General features: G+C 42.5%; 1 protein-coding gene across 1 annotated transcript; it reads left to right on the top strand.

Annotated features, from left to right (window-relative positions):
* Nucleotides 1-22434: 22434 nt before the first annotated feature.
* LOC125362577 (olfactory receptor 476-like) lies at nucleotides 22435-23388 on the top strand. Its single transcript, XM_048361398.1, has 2 exons — nucleotides 22435-22994; nucleotides 23076-23388. The coding sequence occupies exons 1-2, from the start codon at nucleotides 22435-22437 to the stop codon at nucleotides 23386-23388; spliced, it is 873 nt and encodes a 290-aa protein (XP_048217355.1).
* Nucleotides 23389-24428: the final 1040 nt, after the last annotated feature.

Here is a 24428-nt window from a genome sequence, read left to right as displayed (position 1 = left end):
TCCTCTGCCAGAAGATTTTTTTTCAACTTGAGCTTTAAGACAGAGAAAACAAAGAGCTATTGCATCTCTGGATAACTCTGGCATAACTCAGATGCCTGTGATCAATAGAAAGAGGCAGAGCTGAAGCCATGCAGTTCACGGGAAGAAGGAGAGAGAACACCTCGATGACAGGAGAGAGATTTAGGAGAAGCAGCTGCAAGAAAGAAAGAAAAAAAAAAAAAAGAGGCCAGCTGCACAGAAAAGCATCTGGTGGTGATACATCTCAATTAAGACAAGCAGTCGGTCCCCTTGGCATGTTCAAAGAGGTGTCTACAATGCGCATCGCGTGACTGAGGTGCTCTAAAGCTATGGCAGGGGGCAGGGAGGTAGTTCAGTGGAAAAGCACCTGCCTAACAAGCACAAGGTCCTGAGTTTGATCCCCTCCCCCATGAAAAGACAATACAGGTAAAGCAATGGCGGGCACAGAGCTGGAGGAGAATGCAAAAGGGAGATGAGGGAAAGTGGGGAGCACACGGTAGAGAAAAGTGGCATTGGGAATCCAGGCTGAGCCACTTGGGATTCAGCAACAGGTTCCATCTCCATGGAAAACCTTCCCCAGTCTTGCCAAGGGCTCAAGTCTTGAGGGGCAACAGTTTGTACTCTGACTGGAAGTTGCTGCTGAAGGGTAGGGAAGAAATCTCATCAGGGTGGTGATGCTGTGGCATAGAGTATGACATCAAAACTGCATATCCCTCACCTAAAACTAATTTTGCCTTACAATTTTGTCAACATGAGACCAATAATAGCAAGTCATTCTAAGATAACTGAACCCAAGCAATCCCAAAGATAAGAGCTATTGTTCTCACTTTGCAGAAGACAAAACTAATCAAAACTAAATAATTTTTTCTGGGTCATAAAACTAGGAAGACCTGTCCCTAGGATTTAAATCCAGATCAGGGAGAGAGATACTCAGGCTTATGCTTTTAACTACTAGGCAATAGTTACCTCAAAAACACAAGCCACTAACTCAGTGATGGATGGAAGAAACCCTTCTCAAAAAGTAATGAAACTATTCTAGCAGTCAGATTGCAGAATCAGCCTAGGTACCCATCAACAGATGGATGGATAAAGAAATATGATGTATGTGCACATGTGCGTGCACACACACACATACACACACAGAATGTTATTCAACCACAAAGAAGAGCAAAATACTCAGGAAGTGGAAAAATGGATGGGGAAGAGCAAACTACTCATTTGCAGAAAAGTGGATGGAAGCTGATTCACGAAGTTAAGCACTGTGAGTTTTTTCATTCATATGTAGAACTAGAGAAAAAGAAAAGATTATGAAAGTGGAAGAGGGACTACAAGGAGCAAGGATGAAGACTGAGGAAGAAGAGAAGGGGTAAGGAGAGCAAGAGAGAGGTAATGAAGGGGTGAGGATGATCAAAACACTATACACTTTTATGCAAATGTCATCATGAACCTCATTATTTTGCATAATGAATACAATACACATTGATTTAAAAATTATCCCCCCAAAAAGACCAGGCAAGTTCAATTACTTGGTATTACATCTGCAATGGTCAGGGAAGGGTAGGAAGAGGGATATGGAGCCCCAGTGCCCCCTATCTGTTCCTTATATGGAAAATTCCCCAAGCTATGTTGTTAAATATAAAAATAAAGATGTGGGTGGGTTTGGGAGACATAGGGGAGTATGGTGGAAGGGGTGACATTGATCAAGATGCATTGTACTCATAAACTGATAGGCTGAGCTCAAACCCCTTTGCACAATTTAAAGACAATAAAAATTTTAAAGTAAACTGTACATTGTTTTCTTCATTTGTATACTGATGTTTTAAAGTCTTTATTTTCTTTCTTTCTTTGGTGCCAATCCTGGAGCTTGAACTTTGGGCCTGAGCCATGTCTTTGAGCATTTTTTGCAGAAAGCTACCACTCTGCCATTTGAGTCATCGCTGCACTTCCACATTTTGGGTAGTTAACTGGAGGTCAGAGTGGCTTTGAACCACAGGCCTTGGCTCTCAGCCTCCTGAGTAGCTAGGATTACAGGTGTGAGCCACTAGTGTCCGGCTAGAGTCCTTTTAAAAAGAGACACCAAATATGCAGACACATACAGCTTATATAATAGCAATGCCTAACTGTGGCACACAAGAAGCATACAGCTTGTAAGGAAGAAAGCTGAGCACCTGAGGAATCAAAGAAGGAAGGAAAGGAGAAGGAGTTAGTCTTACTCTAATCTCATCTGAATTTCATGCTGTAGAAACATATTTCACACTCAAGGAAGCAAAACTAAAATTGAAAGGTAAGTTCCTTTGTTCTTTCTGTGCTTGCAGCCACCCCAAAATTCAATGAAATTGATTCATTCAGCAAACACCATTGAGAGCACTGTGGTGAGTCTCCAGCAGAATTAATTACTAGCACCGAGATCAGAGTAGTACTGCCTTGAATGGTTGCTGGAGAAGCCCTGATGGGTGTGGAAATTTTATGGGGTCATTATGTCCCCAGAGGCATCTCAGAGATCTGCCACTAGTGGATGAAACTGCCAACCTACTTCCCGCAGCTCAAAGAAATTCTACACAGCTGGGTCAGAGATGGTCCCTGATAGGATCAAAACTGGCTAGAAGGCTTTGGCCCAAACAACTGAAAACATTGAGCTGTCACTACCTGAGTGAGGTAGACTCCCCTCCTCATGAGTAATTCCTTAGAGTCTAAAGAAATCAGGCATTATATATAACAATAAGGCACAAATTATGAGAAACAAAGCAACTCTCTTTCTACTTTGAAATAAGAAAATCTGATGGATGCCATTTGAAGGGAGGGGGACAGTCTCCCTGAGCTTCTTTTGCTCAAGGCCGGCACTCTACCACTTGAGACAAAGTTCCACTTCCAGCTTTTTGGTAGTTTATTAGAAGACAGTAGTCTCATGAAAAGTCAGGTGGTGGCTTACACCTGTAATCCTAGCTACTCCAGAGGCTGAGATCTGAGGATCTTAGTTCAAAGCCAGCCCAGGCAGAAAAATCCATAAGATTCTTATCTCCAATAAACTATTCAGAAAAATCTGGAAGTGATACTTTGGCTCAAGTGGTAGATAACTAGCCTTGAACACAAAGAGGCTCAGAAACAACACCCAGACCCTGAGTTCAAGACCCAGAACCTGCAAAATAAAAACGAGGTGGGGTTCTCATGGACTTTTCTGCCTTGGCTGGCTTCAAACCATAATCCTCAGGTCTCAGCCTCCTGAGTACTACGATTACAGATGTGGGCCACCAGTGCCTGGCAGATGAACATTTTTAAATATTAAAATACAGTGTCATTAATTCAAGTAAGGAATAGATATTTCTTTCTTTCATATCAGGAAGAAAGGAATAGGATAGAGCTCTAACTTGGATTTAGCGAGATCAACAGACATCCAAAAATTATATAAAATATGGAAAAGCATAGACCATGGTGTGTTTATAGGAGAAAGTTTTTTGGATTTGCTAGAAGGTAAGCCAAGAACAAGGTACAGTGCAGATGGGTTACAGTGGACACCTGATATATGAAAGAATTTAGATATTTATGGTAGTCAAAATAGCTAAGCGGGCTGAGGATATGGCCTAGTGGCGAGAGAGCTTGCCTCGTATACATGAGGCCCTGGGTTCGATTCCCCAGCACCACATATACAGCAAACGGCCAGAAGTGGCACTGTGGCTCAAGTGGCAGAGTGCTAGCCTTGAGCGGGAAGAAGCCAGGGACAGTGCTCAGGCCGAGTCCAAGGCCCAGGACTGCCCCCCCCCCAAAAAAAAATAGCTAAGCGGCTATTTGTGGATAAATGAAAAGGAAAATGTGCAGAGAGCATAGATAGATAGATAGAGAGATAGATAGATAGATAGATAGATAGATAGATAGATAGATAGATAGATAGATAGATAGATAGATAGATAGATAGAGTCAAATGATAGATAAATAGATACCTAGATACATAAATGATAGTCAGATAGATAAATTGGGAAATATTATTCAGTCAAACAGAAAATAAATTCTCACATGTGCTACAATATTGATGAACCTTGAGGACATTATGCTAAGTGAAGTCAATGAGCCACAAAATGACAAAGAGTATGCTTCTGTTTCCAAGCAGTCCCTAGAGTAGTCAGGATCAGAAAGTAGACTGGTTTCCAAGAGGAGATAAGGGGAAAGGGAGTTGTCAGCTCTTAGATACAAAGTTCCAATGTTACAAGACAAAAATATTCTGGAGAAGGTCAGTGGTGGTGTTGACATGTGTGATTATACTTACTATTGCTGAGCTATGCATTTAAAAATGGTTACGGGAACCAGGCGCCAATGCATTGCCCCTGTAATCCTAGCTATTCGGGCGGGGGGGGGGGGGGCTAAGATCTGAGGATCCAGGTTCTAAGCCAACCCAGGCAGGAAAGTCCATAAGACTCTTCTCTCCAATTAACAACCAAGAAGACAGAAGTAGGGCTGTGGCTCAAGTGGTAGAGAGCAAACCCTAAGCAAAACAACTCAAGTTCAGTACCCCGGCCCTGAGTTCAAGCCCCAAAGCTGACACTGAAAAAATGATAATTAAATTAATCAAGATGCATTGTACTCATGACCTGACTAATGGGATTGAAACTTCTTTGTACAACTACATTATAGTGGTCATCATCATCATATGTTTTTAATTGGAAAGAGCAGTAAATTCCTTTGAATCCTTGGATCTTAATCTTGTGTTCAAGGACCCAAAACCCATTAAACTAACCCTAAAAGTCCTTGGGAGGAAAGCCCTTGTAAAAAATAATTAAGTAAAGAATTAGCCCTAGCACCAAGATACTTAATGGAAAACCTCATCTCTCTAGTGACTGACAAATTACCACTCATTATATCAGTCCACACAGTGTTGCAATAATAAAATATCTGAAGCTGGGTAACTTTGAAGAGAAAAGATATTTTATATAACTGACCATTCAGAACTGTTTGGGGCTTGCATCTGGTGATAGCCTTCTTCCTAAAAGAGTCCCGGGGAATGGAGAGCACCACATACCAAAAACAGGAAGTGTGGATGTGTGTCTGTTCTTTATAAACCTCTGATCCATCTCTCTCATATGTTCTCTCTCTCTCTCTCTCTCTCTCTATTTTGTTTGCTTTTGTCAGTTTTGTTTTATTTTTATATGTTTGGGATTGAACCCAGTGCATCACACGTGATGCTCAATACATACCATACCGATGAGATGGGGAAAGAAACTATTCATACACAGATGCTTGAACTCTGACTGGAGTCAAGAAACGGTCGTATCTGGGAATTCCTCCCACAGGCGCATTAAACCCACCACACGCGAAGAGTGAGTGCTCAAGGTTTCTCCCTGCAGCCTCGTTTGGAGCATGAGTCTGGAGAGTCTGGTCCTCTGACAAGGATCTGGTTAAATAAATTACATTTTATCTATTCAGCCACCCGAAAGAGGAGTTCTGATATGTTACTAAAGGAAGGAGAAAGACACGCCTGCACATGCGGATCCAGAGAAGAACAAGTAGATAAATGGGACCTCATCCGAATTGTAAATGCTTGCTCTGAATAATCTCTCAAAGAAGATGTGTCACATTCTGTGAGAGAATATTTGCAGAGCCCAACAAAGGACTTGTGTTTAGGGTAATATGGGAGCACTCTAAACTCAATAGTAAGAGACAAGCAGTCCAATTAGAGAGAGGCCAAGAGATTTGAACAGATACTGCACCAAAGAGGAAATACAGATGCCAGATAAGCATAGAAAACAATGTCTAACATTATTAGCAACCAGGGAAATCCACATACAACTATGATAGCTAAGACCTGTGAGATAGCACATGCCTATATTCCAAGTACTTGAAAGGATGAGGCAGGAGAGTCACAAATTTTGGACCAATCTGAGCTGCAAAGTAAGACTCTGCTTCCAAAAAGGTAAAAATAGAAAAAAAAAAAGTTTTGAAGACTATGGTGCTTCTACAAGCCTACTATAATGGCCAATATAAAGGCACTAGTAGAGGAGCACAGAAATGGAGGAAGGAAGGATGAACAAATACAGTCATTATATTCAGTGTATGCTGTATAAAAAATTGAATGATATAACTTGAGGGTAGAGATAGAGGAGAACAATGGAAGTGGTGACATAGACCAACATACATCATACTCATAAACTGACTTATGGAATTGAAACTTCTTTGTACAAACACTTAATAAAAAATGAGTAGAAAAAATAACATAAAAGGGTTAGGCCAGGCACCAGTGGCTTATGCCTATAAACCTAGCTACTCAAGAAGCGGAGATCTAGGATCTTGATTCAAAATAAGCCCAGCAAGAAGGTCCATGAGACTTTTATTTCCAATCAACTACCAAAAAGGCAGAGGTAGAGCTCCAGTGATAGAATTATAGCCTAGAACAAAAAAGCTCAAGAACAGCACCCAAGCCCTGAATTGAAGCTCCACAATTTGCACTAAATAAATAAATAAGTGGGGCTGGAAATATGGCCTACTGGTAGAGTGCTTGCCTTGTATACTTGAAGCCCTGGGTTCGATTCCTCAGCGCCACATATATAGAAAAAGCAAGAAGTGGCGCTGTGGCTCAAGTGGTAGAGTGCTAGCCTTGAGCAAAAAGAAGCCAGGGACAGTGCTCAGGCCCTGAGTTCAAGCCCCAGGACTGGCAAAATAAATAAATAAGTTTAATCCTAGTATGGTGTGAAATCTTGAATGTACCTCCAGAAGACTCTACCTCTAAACCTCTAGAACTGACAAACTAACTGAGTATCTTTAAATCAACACACAAAATTCAGTAGCTGTTGTGCATATAGCAATGAGAAAATGGAGAAAGAAATTAGAAGCCTCAAAAATAATAAAGTATTTAAGAGTAAACCTGCTGAGCACTGGTGGCTCATACTTGTAGTCCTTCCTACTCATAATGCTGAGACCTGAGGACCACAGTTCAAAGCCAGCCCAAGCAAGAAAATCCATGAGACTCTTATCTCCAAATAACCACCAAAAAGCTGAAGAGGAGCTTAGGTCTAAGTGGTAGAATTCCAGCACCCGTACCCATAGCACAAAATAAAACACAAGTAAATAAGGGTTAGCATGAGAGCATTTCTTTGTAGCAATTGAAACATTCCATATCCTAAACCACAAAAATCTGTCTACATGAGGAACTTTTCTGAAATTATATGCAGCAGAAAACAAAACCAACCAAACAAAGCATTGCATCTGAAAACTGGTAGACTCCAGAGATGTGATTGAAGCTAGGAAAATGGCGCCTGAGCTATGTAAAACCAAATCACTGGACAAGCTGAAGCAGCTAGGGAGAGGTACGCAAGAACTCTGTGCTATTTTGCAACTTCTTGTGGATCTTAAACTGTTTCACAATTTAAAAACTAAAAGGCTAGCTGGGCGCGGGAGGCTCATGCCCGTAATCCTAGCTACTCAGGAGGCTGAGTGCTGAGAATCACAGTTCAAAGCCAGCCTGGCCAGAAAAGTCCCCATAAGACTTTGATCTCCAATTAACCACTAAGTGCCAGAAGTGATGCTGTGGCTAGTGGTAGAGCACTAGTCTTGACCACAAAGAGGCTCAGAGGCAGCTCCCAGGCCCAGAGTTTGAGATCCCCCATCATCAACAACAATAACAAAACAAAAAAAACTAAAAAGGCAGATTGGAAGGATTATGCTTTAAGGCTAGCCTAGGTAAAAAGTTTGGAAGACCCCCCTCCCCATCTCAACTGAAAAGGCTAAGTAAGCATGGTTTCATGCACCTACCACACTAGCTATGGCAGGAAACCACAGGTGAACAACCACCCAGCCCCACACAGGCAAAAAAGGAGAGAGCTTCTTTCAAAAAGCCAAAAGTTGAAAGCATGGCTCAAGTGGTAGAGCACCTGCCTAACAAGCCTGATGACTTCAATTTAAACCCCAATACAGAAGGACAAGGAGGACAAGGAGGAAGAAGAAGAAGAGGGGGAGGGGGAGGGGGAGGGGGAGGGGGAGGGGGAGGGGAGGGGGAGGAGGAGGGGGAGGAGGAGGAAAGCAACTTGCATTATAGATGAAGGGCCCCCCACTAGAGAGTAGTCATCCTGCCTTCTCCACACCTCAGATCACTCACTGACCCCTCTCTGTAAAGGATTGCACATCCAGCTTAATTCTTCATCTCCTGATTCTCTCAAGGAGCTCAGAGGAACTGGCCCCCAGCTAAACTCGTGGAAAGGCATCTCACAAGTGCTATGCAGATAAACTCTCTAAAGATGGATGCACTCCATCAGGAGGGACCAGGGACCTCTCTCATTCTTCTATCCTAAGATGCTTTAAAAATATGATATTTCTCTAAAGAAAGATATTCTTAGGAGTGGAACACAAAGGTGCAAGGCCTTTATGCATCTGATCATACAAAATGATATTTATTGAAATGAACTCCAGGAAATGGAAATAAGAGTGTTTTTTTTTCCCTTTGTTGCTGCTTTTGTTTCCTTTATTTTTTGTCTTGCTTGTTCGTTTATCTGTCTTTGGGAGAAATAGAAGGACAATGAATGAACAAAGGCAGCCATGGAACCCACTAGACACTATGTTGAAAATGAACTATACAACCTGAGGATGGGAGGGAAAAACTGAGCGAGAGGGAGGGAAAGGGTGACATTGTCCAAAAGAAATGTACTCTTTACCTGGCTTATGTAGCTGTCACCTCTCTGTGTATCACCTTTCTAATAACTATTTTAAAATATTATACAAATAATATGCTGTTTCCCACCATTGTAAGAGGCCAAGGTGGCAAGGCCAGTCGTTGTCACTGAGCTTGTTCCATGCCTGATGGCCTACGGGTGTTATTTTTGCATCTAAAAGCATCTATGTGCTGTTCTGCTTGCCTGTGCTTTCAAGCTCAAAACTACAATTTTTTTTTATTATTAAAAATGACTCAGATCTCTCTGCGTACTCACAAAATGCCAGCAAACAAAAACTGTGAGCAGGGCTAGAGAGCTCTTGAATTGTGCCCTTGGAAGAGAAAACCAGGAAGGGAAAGCCAGAGAATGACTGGAATCTAAGGACAGACTGCAAATCTTTTCTTCCCCCGCCCCCACCCACCGCTCTCTTCTTGCAGAAGTATTTTTTCAGAAGTCATGAAGCATCTATCTCATGACTGTCATGACTCTCATTCCTCTGGAGGCTCCAGCCACTAGAACTTGTGCTGGAGCATTCTGTTCCAGTGTGGGGCCTCGCCCTGACAGAGCTGGCATCCAAATCTCTACCGCAGAGCTCCTCAGAGAAGCCGTTGTCCAGCTCCAAGCATCTCTTGCAATCCACCACTCCGTGTGACTGCCGTACTTCATGGTTAAATTCAATTTGCATGTTATACAAGGATCTCCACCTATCAGAAATCCATGCCATCTATCAGAAATCCATGTTTCTCCTACCACCACCACCCCCCACACACACCCCTAAACTAACCACACTTTAGCCATGAAGTGCAGAACTGCTCACGATGGGGAAAAGCCAAAATAATCCATTTCAGGCATGAAGTGAATCTGTTTCCTTATTCTCTCTCTCTAAAGCAGGAACCATGATTGTTGCATGCTTGAAATCCCAGCACTTCGGAGGCTAAGGTAGGAGGACTGAGAGTTTGAGGCCAGCCTGAGTTACAGATGGATTCCAGGACAGCCTGGGCTACATAGCAAGACCCTAACTCAAAGAAAAAAGGAAAATTCAAGGGGGAAAAACGTGGTCCCCATACTCCAAGGAACCTGAAGGTATTTCACTTTATAATAAGTATAGTAATCCTAGTTACTAGGAGGCTGAGATATGAGGATTGAGGTTCAAAGCCTGCCAAGGGCAGGAAAGTCCATAAGACTCTTATCTCCAATAAACTACTCAGAAAAAGCCAGACGTGGTGCTGTGGCTTAAGTGGTAGAGTGCTAGCCTTGAGCAAAAGAAATCCAGGGGGCTGGGAATATGGCCTAGTGGTAGAGTGCTTGCCTCGTATATGTAAAGCCCTGGGTTCGATTCCTCAGCAAACACATATATGAAAAAAGCCAGGCGTGGTGCTGTGGCTCAAGTGGTAGAGTGCTAGCCTTGAGCAAAAAGAAGCCAGGGACAGTGCTCAGGCTCTGAGTTCAGTCCCCAGGACTGGCAAAAAATTAAGAAATCCAGGGACAGCACCCAGATGCAGAGTTCAAGCCCCAGGACTGGCAAAAAAGAAAGAAAAAGAAAGAAACTGGATCACAGAAGGGTGAAAGTTGGGGAGAAACTTGCCTGAGATCACATGACTGACAAATACACTAACCAGGATTGAAACTCAGACTCTGGAGTCCCCAGGCTGAACCACTATTGTGGACTTCTGTGCCCTATTTAGGAAGGCATATGCTGTGAAAGCATAGGCTCTTAAGGAAGCATCTCCTAGGATGGCCACCACTAATTCCTTCCTTCTCTTAAATACACACACAGCTCTCTTCCTCTAGAATCTGGATTGGTCTCATGACTAGTGTTCACAGATTTAGCAAATGAATTTATAGACTGCTTTTTTTTTTTTCCTCTGAGATAATAGACATTATTGGAGATGGCCTCGTCAACTTTTATGCTTGGTCTGGTCTCAAACCACAGTCCTCTAGTCTCTATCTCTCATATAGCTAGGATTACAGGCTTGAGCCATCAGGCCCAGAAATGAGACTATCCCAAGCTGGCCTAGAACTCACAACATAAGTTGTCCTCAAACCCACAATCCTTCTGCTTCAGCCTTCCTGGTTGCTGGGATCACTAAGGTGTGCCACTTTGACCGCCTAGTTTCTAGTACATATCACAGAAGCAAAAGGAAACATGTTAGGGAATAGAAAGATGATCGGTGGGGAATGGGAGGAAAGTTTGGGTAGGGGGGAGGGGAGGTAAATACTTTCATATACATATATGAAAATGTCACCATTAAGCTCATTAGTTTGTACAATTCATATACTCATTCAGATGGAAAAGAGGGAGGACGTCAACAGAAAATATTCAGAAGGCTTGGGCCTCTCCACTCAAGTATGAATTTTTTTAAGGCAATAAATGGATCCGGATTGGGCAAAGTTTGTGACAGGATGACTTCGCAATAGCAGGTAAGAGGATTGAAGGGCCTGGAAGCAAATCTTAGTAAGTAAGCTATTGTTTGTTGGGGAAATTGCTTGTCCAGATGAGTCATCTATTTTTCTGATAGGAGAGCTGATAAAGTGCCGTACATGAATTCCATGAAGCAAACAGTGAAGTTTATTGGTTTATGGCCATCTCTCCCTTGGCCTGAATTTCCTGGAACAAATTAGTTAAGCCAGGTAAGTCTAAACACTTAGTCCCCATAGTTAAACCCTGTGGATATAAATGACCTCAATTCTCACATTCAACTTATTATTTTGAACATCTACTGTAAGACTCTGTCCTGTTCCCATGGTAACAGAACTTCACTTCATCCCATCCATGACACATTGCTTCGGCTATAAAGTTGCAGAGTTCTCCCATGAACACTCTACAGAGACAGTTAAAAGGGATTCCTTTCAACTGGAAAAGAGTTCATTGCCATATGCAGAGGATCTGCCTGTGCCCTCCCCCAATAAGACCCACGCAAGCAACAGCACAATTCTATGGCAGTGCCTGGCAATTTGAGGTACTTTGAGAAAGGCCAAGCTCTATCCCCAGATTTCCCTGCCACACATAATTTATTTTAGAAAATCACCTTCCCCTCCTTAGGCCTCTTTATTCACTCTCAAATATCCTAAGGTCAAAATTTTCCAAGAATTCATTCAACTCCAGTCTTCTGGGATTCTTTGACTTAAGTCTACCTATTTATCCTTTATCAAAAAAGAGGGAGGGAGGAAGGCTGGGCACACTTGTCATACTACCCACTCAAGAGGCTGAGATCTGAAAATCAAGGCTCAAAGCCAGCCTGGAGAGGAAAGTCTGTGAGACAATTATCTCCAACTCAAGATCAAAAAAAAAAAAGGGGGGGCTGGGGATATGGCCTAGTGGCAAGAGTGCCTGCCTCATATACATGAGGACCTGGGTTCGATTCCCCAGCACCACATATACAGAAAATGGCCAGAAGAGGCACTGTGGCTCAAGTGGCAGAGTGCTAGCCTTGAGCAAAAAGAAGCCAGGGACAGTGCTCAGGCCCTGAGTCCAAGCCCCAGGACTGGCAAAAAAAAAAAAAAAAAAAAAGGCAGAAACAGAGCTCTAGTTCAAGTGATAGAGCACCAGCCTTGAACCAAAAAAAAAGGTCAGAAAACAGTGTGAGGTTCCGAGTTCAAACCACCCCCACCCAAAAATTTTAAGCAATAACAAAAAGTGAGAGGCAAAGACCATCGAAGGAACCCACGTAGCTACTTCTATATTCTTCATGTGGGCTTTCCTTCAGAGGCATTAAGATAATGGAAACACTACTCTGATGGCGCTTCTCACAATGCCATACATAAGCCAGCACTAAAAGCACATGGCAAATTCCTGTTACTGCCTTCCCCTTTTACCATCAAGTAATAAGAATGTATAGCCCTTTGTTTCTGTATCTCTCTACTTCCAAGGTCTCTAGAAAACAGTTTATGGTGGAACATAAACATATCACTTCTAAGTGAGTCTTTCATGAGTGATTTGCAGATTAGTAACTGAGAAATAGACTACTTCCAGTTAGTGCTTGCTTGCTTGCCTCCTTGCTTACTTGCTCTCTTGCTAATAAGTAAAGTCATTTGGTAGATTTTCGTAAGACAGAAAGAATAGGATCCAAGAATTTTTTTCACTGTAAGACATGTGATATCATTCAGATTTGACATAGAAGGGATCATCCAGCACTTGCTACTAACGACTGGAAACATCCTGTTACTGATATATTTGTGTGCTTTGGGGACAATGCACCAGGCAATTTCTGCACGATGAAAGGCAGAATGTTGACGGTCAGAGGACGCAGCGCAGGCTTGCACCCTGTGTAACTCAGCTGGCTCCTCTCCTCTACCGGCAGGAAACCCCCTAGGCAGGCCATTCCCTCTTCTGGGAAGATTCCTTTCCAGATCAGCAGTCTGGAGACTGAAATCCTTTTACACAAACAAGTCATTTGTCTAACAAGGCCCTTTGATTTACATGGTGATTTCCCATAGGGGCATGAAAACCCAATGTGCCAAGCCCCCAGAGAGAGGGCAATCTCTTTTCCAGGGCAATCTCCTTGGAAACGTAATCTCTCTGTAACACTTTTTCACCCTCACCTCAGAAGGTGTCTGTGAGCCGTTTAAAGGTAGAAATAGTGGGGTACCTGGCGGCTGAGATGGGAAGAGCATGGTTCAAAGCCAGCCTGGACAGGAAAATCCATAAAATTCTTATCTCTAGGGGGCTAGGAATGTGGCTTAGTGGTAGAGTGCTTGCCTAGCATGCATGAAGCCCTGGGTTTGATTCCTCGGCACCACATACACAGAAAAAAGCCAGAAGTGGCGCTGTGGCTCAAGTGGTAGAGTGCTAGCCTTGAGCAAAAAGAAGCCAGGGACAGTGCTAAGGCACTGAGTTCAAGCCCCAAGACTGGCAACAACAAAAAATTATTATCTTTAATAACCACCAAAATGCCAAACATTGAGCCTGTGGCTCAAATGGTCGATCACTAACTTTGAGCACATAAGCCCAGGGACAGTGCCCAGGCCTGAGTTCAAGCCCCAGGAGCAGCACAAACATACACACATACACACACACACACACACACACACACACACACACACACAGTGTTTCACCTTATTGCCAACCAATGGGAATGAGTTAAGTAAATGCATGTGCACACACACATGCACACACACAGCAAAAGAATATGAGCTATTAAATATGATATAGACTATTATTTTTATAATAAGAAAGTGTTCAATGATTCAATGACATCTTGCGAAGCCAAGTGAAAAGGTAAATGACAGAATCATGTGTATGTTGTGATTCTGTCGGTGGAAAATTATAGTCATGAGAATATTGAGAGGATTTATATAATGAAAAACCCTCTCATGGTGGGATTTTACATGACATTTTACTTTCCTTGTGATGCTTTCCAGTGTTACTTTAAATTTTTTGCAACTAGAATGAGTCGCTTTTATAAACACAGTAAAGCTTTTATGGGAAGTGGGAAGATAATGTTTGTTTGAAAGGGAAAGATGAAGTAGTGCTATGTCTCAAGTGGTAGAGTGCTAGCCTTGAGCACAAAAAGGCTCAGGACAGCACCTAGACCCTGAGTTCAAGCCCCAGGTCTGGCAGAGAGAGAGAGATGTTTTCTCAATATTGTCAAATGAATATTCATAATATATTGGATGTATGAAGAATGTATATAAATTATACACACACATACACACACACACACACACACACACACACGTTGACCCTGTGTATTTGTGGGCTCCCAAGTCATGAATTCAACCAACCAAGATTCAAAAGTATTTCTTAAAAAGACATTTGCCCTAAACATGTACAGACTTTTTTTTTCTTGCCATGCCCTAAGGAATACGGTTTAACAACTATTCTATAATAGGCGCTGGGGATATGGCCTAGTGGCAAGAGTGCTTGCCTCATATACATGAGGCCCTGAATTCGATTCCCCAGCACCACATATATAGAAAATGGCCAGAAGTGGCGCTGTGGCTCAAGTGGCAGTGTGCTAGCCTTGAGCAAAAAGAAGCCAGGGACAGTGCTCAGGCCCTGAGTCCAAGGCCCAGGACTGGCAAAAAAAAAAAAAAAAAAACTATTCTATAATAAACACACCATTGAGATATTACAAGTAATCTAAAGATGACAAAGTATATTGGAGTACATTGGGTACCTGTGGCTCACACCTGTAATCCTAGCTACTCATAAAATCAAGACTTAAAATATTGAAGCTCAAAATTTGAAGCCAGCCCAAGGAGAAAAGTCTGTGAGACTCCATGTCCAAGAAACCAGCAAAATGCTGGGCTGGAGGCATGGCTAGTAGAGCACCATCAGACATGAGCAAGAAAACCAAGCAAAAGTACAAGGCTCTGAGTTTAGATTCACTTGTTGGCGCTCACATGCGCACGCACGCGCACACACACACACACGACACAAGTGTTGATTATTAAGATGATTGGCGCTTTCAGTCACTTGTAGTGAGAAAGGAGACTGTGTTGATGTGTCCAGGTTTACCTCTTGGCCTGCAGAGTGTTTTGAGCTCATGAAACTGAAAATGGACGCCTACAGGGAATAGGCAAATGTGGAGACGGGAAGAGTTCTGGCTCTGGTAGAGGCTCCATGATCTTCAGGGACACCCAGCTAACCATCACCCAAACATGGCATTCCTTAGAGACAACCTATGGCTTTTTGTTTTTGCTCCCTGTGTTTCTGCTCATCAAGATTCCTCCTGGCACATTTACCACCTCTAGGGAACAGGATGAAAAATGTCAGACACAGCTTACAATAGATATCTGTCCAGGCATAAGAACTCTGCAACCTCTGTCACAACTGACTAAACTGTGTTCTTGGGAACGCTGGTCACAGGCCAACAACGAAAGAGGAAGAGAAACACCCTTCAGGTGGTCTCCAGCAATGAAGGCCAAGTGTGGATGATCTCGTCAACCACAGGTAAGTGGGCTGATGGGCGAAATTCTACCACCAATAGAGACCACTCACTCGCCTTTATTTTCCATACGTCATGCTCCAAGTTGATCATGATCATCCTTACCACGACCATGGTGTATCCTAACCTCTCTTATCTTCAACTTGCCAGTTCTATCTTGACACCAGAGGCACTGGAGTCCATTCTTATACCATTCTTCCATGCTAGTGACTTTGGTCCATCACCAAATCTCTCCATTTACCTGTCTCCATCATCCCCACTCGAGTTTAAGTGAAGACTCCCCTCTAAATGACCTCAGTATTTTTCTGACCAATCTCCTCATCTATTAAGTTCTCCTACACAACTGCATTTTAAATGCTCTTGTCAAAAAAAGTCATACCATTTTTAATAGTACCTCCTTTTTTAAAACACAGTCTAGGGGACTGGATAGAACCACACCAGTTGAATTCAAATCCTGGCTCTGCCTTCTACTCGTGTTATCTTTTACCAAGTCCCTTGTCTTCTTTTAGCCTCAATTTCCTCATATATAAAGTGGAGATATCAATAGAACCACCTAGAAGATTAGCAAGAGTATGCCATAAAACCAAAGATATATAACAGGAACTGACACACAAAAAGCACTCAATCATTTACAAAACATTGCCTGCCTACTCAACTCAACCTCACCTCTCCTCTCTCTCTCTCTCTCTCTCTCTCTCTCTCTCTCTCTCTCTCTCTCTCTCTCTCTGTCTGTCTGTCTTCTTTCTCTCTCCTCTCTATCCTTACTGGCGTTTACTGAGTTCATCTTCCTCACCAGCATCTTCAGACCTCAGGGCCTTTGTATGTGCTGTTCCCACTCCTCCTTCCTACGGAAATATCTTCCTAGGAAAAACCTCTTCCTAGGGAAAAATCTCCTTGACCTCTTGGAGTCAAATTCTCTACTTTTACACTGTAAGAGCTTTGGGTTCCTCTACTACTCCACAGTTCAACGTTTTTGTCACAGCTGCAACTTTACCATAATTTGTGTGATTATTTCATTAATATTTACCTCCTCCTTTACACTCTAAAATCCAAAGACATGAGCACCATGTCCTTATTGTAACCTCACATCTTTGACAGGATCTGGGACATCCCACATTCCTAGTAGACATTTTAAGTGACTTGAATACATGCCCACAATCCTCAAATCCCCAGGTCTTGTAGAAAACTCCCTCCTACGTGTCAAAAAAAAAAAAAGTCTACCTGTCTCCTAGAGCCATGTATTTGTACTAAATTCATCCTATTGAAAATGAAATTCCACAATTTTCCTCAAACCTGGTACCCATTCAAGTGAATAACACCACTATTATCCTACTACCCAAATCAGGAACCTGGAAATCACCCAACTTTAACTCTGCCTCCTATGTATAGATCCATCTTATTTTTCCACTCTTTAAGGGCAAAGATCTTGGACACTTTAATTACCATTGTGTTTCCAGGACAAATAATAAAGTCTAAACTATAAGTAAATAAACAAAAGCACCACCCCAGCTACAACCCCCCCACCTCACTTCCTCCCTGGTTTCCCTCAAGTGTTTTGTATTCTCTCAAGTATTTTGTAAGAATTTGTATTACTAGGTATTCATTTTTACAAGGGGGATTTTATTATTTTTTTATTTTATATTCCATATATGCATACAACATACCATGATCGAGGACAACCCCTCTCACTACCCCTCATTTCCCTCTTAAAACAGCTACAACAGCTCTCATTGTGCATTTTCACTGCTTCACCTGACTGTATCACAATCCTGTTTAAAACCCTGTCAAACCAGGTCTACAAAATAACAGACTTCTTTTCAAATGGTATTTCCACATGTTTGGGTTAGCGAGTTTACATTATGTATCTAAAACCAAACAACTACTAAACATACATAAAAAGGTCTAGAATAGACCTATCAATGGATCACAATAGCTCAACAGCTATGTACACACGATTATATAAGACGAGGAAAAGCAAAAACAACTCCAAGAGAAGGACACAAGAGGATTCTATTTTTGACATTACGTTTAATGTTCTAGGTGAATTTCCTACATGGTTACTATATATGATTTTGGTACACTGGATGTTGTATATATGCCTACCTGATCTAGGGAAGGGAAAGAAAAATGAGGGTGTAACAGATACACAAGAAATGTACTTACTACCTTATTATGTAACTGTACCCCCTTTGCACAACACCTTGTCAACAAAATTTAATTAATAAAAAAAAGGATGTGTTTGACATAAGTCAAAAATAGGAAGGATCAGAATTGGTAGAGTACTTACATAACAAGCCTGAAGCCCTGAGTTCAAACAATAATCATAGTAATGATAATAATTAATAATAATCTCCACCAACTCAGTGCTTCAGCATTCTGATATCCACCAGAGTAACTACAGAGGCTAGACAATATTTTCCCTTGATTTTAATGGTTATCATAACCAGGACTGGTTAATAAATGTGTGTATGTATGTACATACGCACACATTTTATTTTTGTAGGAAAGAAGAAATCGTACTTAGAATACCCTAGTGGTCTGAAAACTCCAGTGTCTTGTCCCCAGTCACTGAGGTTCTTTCTATCATGTGGAAAGCTATTTATGGCCACCACTGAGATGACATGCTATGATCGCTGTGTCTAATACACATATATGGAATTCAAGCTGCTGTTCACAGTGGTGAGTTCCCTTTGTGTGTCTAAAGAAAGAGCACAGATGCCAGAGAGAGCTAGGAGGCATCCATTGCTCTGTAATACAACCATGGGAACTGGGAGGCCTCTTCAGGAATTGTCAAGACCTCTTCTATCTTGAGAAGGCCTCTGCTTTCAGAACACACCGCTCTCCTTGCTTCAATAGACCATTACTTGTGTGTATCAAGAAGACACTTCAGCATTCTGCCCAAATACCTTCTTGTTGCCAAAAACTCAGCTGAAAAGCCAGGGAAACGCTATTCTGTTCTTTCTACAAATGCCTATTACTCCTGGTCTCCAGAGAGTCCTCCCAGACTCCACCACATCCCAGTGAGAGACCCTCCTCACCCCTTAGCCAACCATATCAGTTTGCTAGCGAGCTGAATACCCCATTCCTGGTGGTAATTGAAGATAAGACAAGCAAACAGCCCCATCTTGCTTTCTTGTTTTCTCTCTGCTGAAGCCACTAAGGACCACAATGAATGGCATCCTTCTTTCTGAACCAATTAAGAGAGAAGATGTAGAAGTAAGAGAAATAGGAAGCAAATTGTTACCTGCATTAGTGATAAAACTTGGTAATTCACAGCATGATTCGTGTGTGTGGGAAACTGGTTGTAAAACTGAGCATAAGAATGAGAAAATCTTACTATTACCTAGATTTCATTGCTGTTGTTGTCTCTCTGTAAGTAGTTGTACAAAAAGGTTATGACCTAGTTTAAAGATCTGTTGTAGAATGGAGCAGAATAGAGTAGAACCTATGCATCAATGAATAAAAGGAACAGAGTAGAACACACCCAACCCTAAGCCAAGTGATCATAGACTTGATCACAGAATTGATCACTCAGCCAAGAGAGGAGGGGAAGGAGTGTTACTCAATAGATATTCCTTGGGACACATTTTCAGTCCTCTGATGCTCTCCATAGAAGCCAAATGCTGTTAATAAAATGCTTGGTGTCAGGATTGTTTCTAGCATTCTGGGATGCTTTGGGGGGGGAAGTAAAAGGCTGAGCCTCATTCCTTCTCTGTTATCATCCTCACTATGGAATTTCAAATATTTAACATCCATATGCTGGCCATGGGGTGTTCAGAGCAGTTGTCCAAGCAGAACAGAAGCTTGACCAATCAAAACAGACCTTATTTAGCAGTTGTGCAAGTTTAGCCAATCCAAGCAGACCTTATTTAGCAGCTGTGCTCTACAATGACCCTATGCCCCGGTTATTTGAAAACCTAGATGATTAGGATCCTGAGAAGTGAACTCTTGGGTGCCTGACACTTCTCAGATGTGCGGATATGAGAATTCCTCTGTGTGACCTTATAGAATAACCTTTGGACTCTTTAACCTTTGTTCTCTGGTTAGAGACCTAATCTTCTATTCTACCTTAAGAGCTAGGTCCTCTGCTGTACCTGCAAAGAGCAAGACAGGCATTTGCTGCTGCCTCCCTGTTATCTCTAGTGAAACACAATCCCTTGATTTTTCTTTGTCATGGTTTTTGTCCAGCTGAGACTTTTTTCTATTTACTGTAGCTGCCTGCTCTCCCTGAGAGATATTTTTAGTAGGGGATGCTCTTATTTTTCCATTTTCCCTCAATAGCTCTTGAGAGTTATCAACAGAAATGAGCAAAACCTCCCTGCATTTATTTTATTTATTATTTATTTAATTTTGAGATAGGATCTCACTGTGTCACCTAGTCTGTCCTCAAACTCTGGTTCTCAAGGGTTTCTTCCACTTCAGCTTCCTGAGGACCTACCCGACTTCGAAACTATTCCTTTGGGGTGTTTTTGTTGTTTGTGTTTTGGAGTTTGAACTCCAGGCATTATGCCTGTTAACCTGGTGCTCTACTGCTGTGCCATGCCTCCAGCTTCTTTTTGCACTGGTTAATTTTGAGATAGGATCTCAGTTCCTGCCCACACTTGAGCCTGGGCTGTGATCACCTATTTTAAGCTCCCTGCTATAGCTTGGACAACAGGCACAGGCCACCACACCCAGCTTCTTTCCCTGAGATAGAATCTAACAGATTTTCCTGCCAGGCTGGCCTTGAACCCCCATCCTTCTGTTGTCAGCCTCCCAAGTGTACCTAGGATTGCAGGTAAGAGCCTCTGGACTTGGCTAAGATCCTTCTGACAACTACTCAGGAGACCTCGGGAGCTGTGAACCTGAGTCTGCTCATTTTTAATGGCAGTTCACCAAGAATCTGACATTAGAAAGAAACACCTGACCCAGATATGAACACCTGTTTTCCTTACTTCCTACCTGGAGACCCAGATGGCCCTGGATGATCAGGCCCTGCATATTAATGCCGCTAGTGACACAGTACTGACAGGTGTGGAAGGCCTGCACCTCAGGCCTGGAATGAGGAACAGGCTCCATGGGTCACTTAGATAGGAGCTGAGTGTCACTGGTGGCTAGAGAGAACTTGATTGTTTTTCTACCAACAAAACCCTCCTGAGGATTTTAGATGAGTGTGATGATTGATCCATGCAACTTTTCCCCTGAAAACATTATAGAAGATGTGTGCTGTCTCCAAGACTGATCATTGCCATTATCGGCCTTGAGTTGCATCTAAAGCCAAGAAGCGCAAGGAGCTTGGATATGAAAATTGAGAGTGAGTTGAAATTTCCAAAGGACTGATGCTTGAGAAGCTGCAGCTTGCCTGGGGTCCCCACATTCTAGGACACCCTATACACCCATCTTCAGCCTCAAGCATCGCTGAGTCTGCCCTGGAGAGGCTCAAGACCTGGGGGTTGGGAAACTGAGTCTGGCTCCAACTTCTCTCATCAGAAGCCCTTTCTCTTCATCACACAAACAGGCAGGTTCTGGAACCCAACGGCCTCCAGGACACCAGACATGCTGCCTCCACCACTCCCAGGGGCCTAGCGGACCTTGACAGCTGCCCTGGCCACCGTGTCTCAGTGCACTCTGCCTCACTCTGGATTCTCTGTTGCCCCGTGCCTGAGTCATTGTCTTCTGCTGGTCCCAGCAGGCCACACAGCTGTCTGACAGGCCCTCCTCCCACCTACATCTTCCCAAGGCCCCTCTCTCTTGAGGGGACCCCACACACTTTGACATGGGTGAGACTTACCATGCCCATACAACCTTTTGTGCATTTCAGCCTATTGTGCATTTCAGTGCTATTGGCTCTCTATTCTGCATTGTAAACAGACTGGATTCCAATGTGTTGACAGGTATTTCCAAAAACCTGATGAAGGGACTGCATGATGTAAATTAGAAAGAAGATAGGGAAATGTTGGTGGCTGAAAACATTCCCTCACAGCTCCTGAGGCTAGAAGTCTGAAATCAAGGTGTTAGCAGGGCCATGCTCTCATCAGCCTCTACAAGTAGATCGTTCCTTAATTCTTCCAGCTGCTGGAAGCCTTGGGCATTCCTTGGTTTTTGGCAACCTAATGCCAATTTCTGCTTCTTTCTTCAAATGAATGTTTTATCTTCTGAATGTGTGTTTTTACATGGCCTGTTTTCCTTATACCTCTGTTTTCTTTTTTTCTTCTTCTTCTTTGTCAAAGTGAAGTACAGAGGGGTTACAGTTTCCTATGACCTCTATCTTCTTATGACACTATGTCGGGGTAACCCCCTCCACGATCAAGTATGACCTTATCTTCAGTTGATGTCCATTGTCAAAGACCTCATTTCCAATAAGATTATATTCATAAGAAGTTAGGACTACACACACCTTTTTTGGTAGATGCAATTTGACCCACAACACTGGGAGAACTGCTTGAGTCACAGGAAGTATCTGAGTGTTGGTGTTGCTGGTCTCTTGGAGGACACTGTTGAATTACTTGTTCCCAAATATGTCTTAAATAGACCCATTGATTCATTCCCTCCCACACCCATTACAGATAACAATTCCCCATAGAGCAAGAACTTTGAAGACAGAAAATGATTCTCACTACATAGTACTCATATCATTCCCACTTTCCTTATATGCTAGCGCTCAGAACTTCAGAAAGTTGATAATCTCACTAAAAACAAATGGACAAAACGTTTCGATCAGAAAGTACAACACTTAAGTAGTTGTTGAGGGAATTCAATAATATATGGCTTACAGCAATTGTTCAATTCATGCTCTAACCCCCCCTCCCCCTCCCCTGGTACCATGCATTCTGGGGACATTGAAAGGGTTTGGGCTCTAACTCTGGATCTGACTCTAGAGTAAAAAATATGTCTTATTTGATCTCTCTACAGTGCTCACCATGATGAAGAACTGCACCCGAGTCACCCACTTCCTCCTGCTGGGGCTGGCAGAACAGGATTGGCTTAAGGGCACCCTCTTTCTCCTCTTCCTGCTCATCTACTTAGCTACCCTCACAGGCAACCTGGGCATGATCACCCTGATCCACAGTAGCCCACAGTTCCACACACCCATGTACTTCTTCCTGAGTGTCCTTTCCTTCATAGACTCTTGTTTTTCTACAGTGAACACTCCTAGGCTGCTGGAAAGCTTCCTCACCTCTCGCCAGGCCATCTCCTATACAGGTTGTATGGTCCAGATGGCCCTCATGACTCTGCATGGTACTGCAGAGTGTCTGCTCCTAGCTGTCATGGCCTATGACCGATTTGCCGCCATCTGCCATCCTCTCCTCTACCATACCATTATGTCCCAGCCTGTGTGCGTCCTCCTGGTGGTGGCCACCTATACTACTTCTGTTGCTAATTCTGCTTTGTTGACCGGATATATCTTCAATTTGCCCTACTGTTGCCACAATGTGATTAATCACTATTTCTGTGATATCCCCCCTGTGCTCCATCTTGCCTGTGCAGACACTACTGGAGTTGAGACCATTGTCTTCTCTTCTTCTGCCCTGCTGATCTTCATCACCATAACCATTATACTGGTCTCCTACATCTACATCCTGGTGACCATCTGCAGAATGCACTCCCTGGAGGCCCAGAGCAAGGCATTCTCCACCTGTGCCTCCCACCTCACCATTATCTGTCTCTACTATGCTACTGTCACCTTCATGTATGCTCAGCCGAGTTCTCGGAATTCCATGGAACAAAACAAGATTGTGTCAGTCTTCTACACTGTGGTCATCCCCATGCTGAATCCTCTGATTTACAGCCTGCGGAATAAAGATGTGAAAGCTGCTATACAGAGGCAATGCCTTGGCAAGCTGCCTGCCTGGCTGTCACATTCCACGTCATAACACAAGAGCCATGACCTACAGCATGGCTACACATACTTGAATGGAAGAAAATATGTGTCCAAACTACATAAAATACTTCACAGTTGTTCACTCATTCAGTCTTGGACTGTTAGAAATGGGTACCATTATTATTTCCTAGGAATTCAAAGCATTGAGTCTTGAAAGAGATCACACAGATTATTAGAAGTAGAGCCAGAATTTGAATCTAGGTGATCTAGTTTTAGACACTATATTCCTAACAATGCACTGTATCTTTACAATGACTTTATCTCACCAATAGGCCATAAAAAATCTGTTTTTCTTAAGTTACAGATAAGTCATAGGTAGAGACTAGATCATGACATTGTAATGTGGTAGGGATTTAAGGCGTTTGAAGCTGCAGTATCTGAGTTGAGGATGTCTTGATGTCCTTTGTGTGACTTCTGTTCTTTATGTCTGCATGATGTTGAGTCATTTAGCCTCTGACCTTCCTTCTTTGAAGTAGAAATGAGGCAGTAGTACTATATCAGTGGTTATGGTAAGGTTTCCACATAAAGTAAAACTGGGTGATTCACACGGAATCTTTCCACAAGCTGTTGGTTTTCTGTCTTTTCTGGGAGAACCACTCCAAAGGATCAAATATGCCTACATTTCAATTTTATGTAAAAGTGAGACATCTCGTATAGCTATGGTGTGAAATATGTTTCATTCAACCATGAGAAAGGTCTTCCTTTTCTAATTTTCCTTGTGTTACTCTTCTGATTGCATTCAAGTCAATTAGGTCTGGGCTTGGTACTAATTTGACTTTAAACTTTTCCTGATCCCAGCCCCCTTTTTAAGCAAATCTTAGCACTGAATGGTATCTACTAGCATTTAACAATGTTATGTTCTTTTCCGTTTTATTCTTGTATTACTTTTAACTTACAATGTTGATTTTAAAAGTTTCTTTAAACAAATACTTGTTTCAACAGCCCAATTTTTAGGGGGAAAAAATCACAATGTAGGTGATAGCCAGGGCGAAATGTCACAAAGGAGGTGAACAAATGTCTTTGGAAGCACTA

The sequence above is a fragment of the Perognathus longimembris genome, chromosome 13 (assembly GCF_023159225.1).
Source record: "Perognathus longimembris pacificus isolate PPM17 chromosome 13, ASM2315922v1, whole genome shotgun sequence".
Lineage (NCBI taxonomy): Eukaryota > Metazoa > Chordata > Mammalia > Rodentia > Heteromyidae > Perognathus > Perognathus longimembris.
The sequence above is the reverse complement of the archived record's forward strand: the minus strand, read 5'-3'. Positions and strand labels throughout refer to the sequence as shown.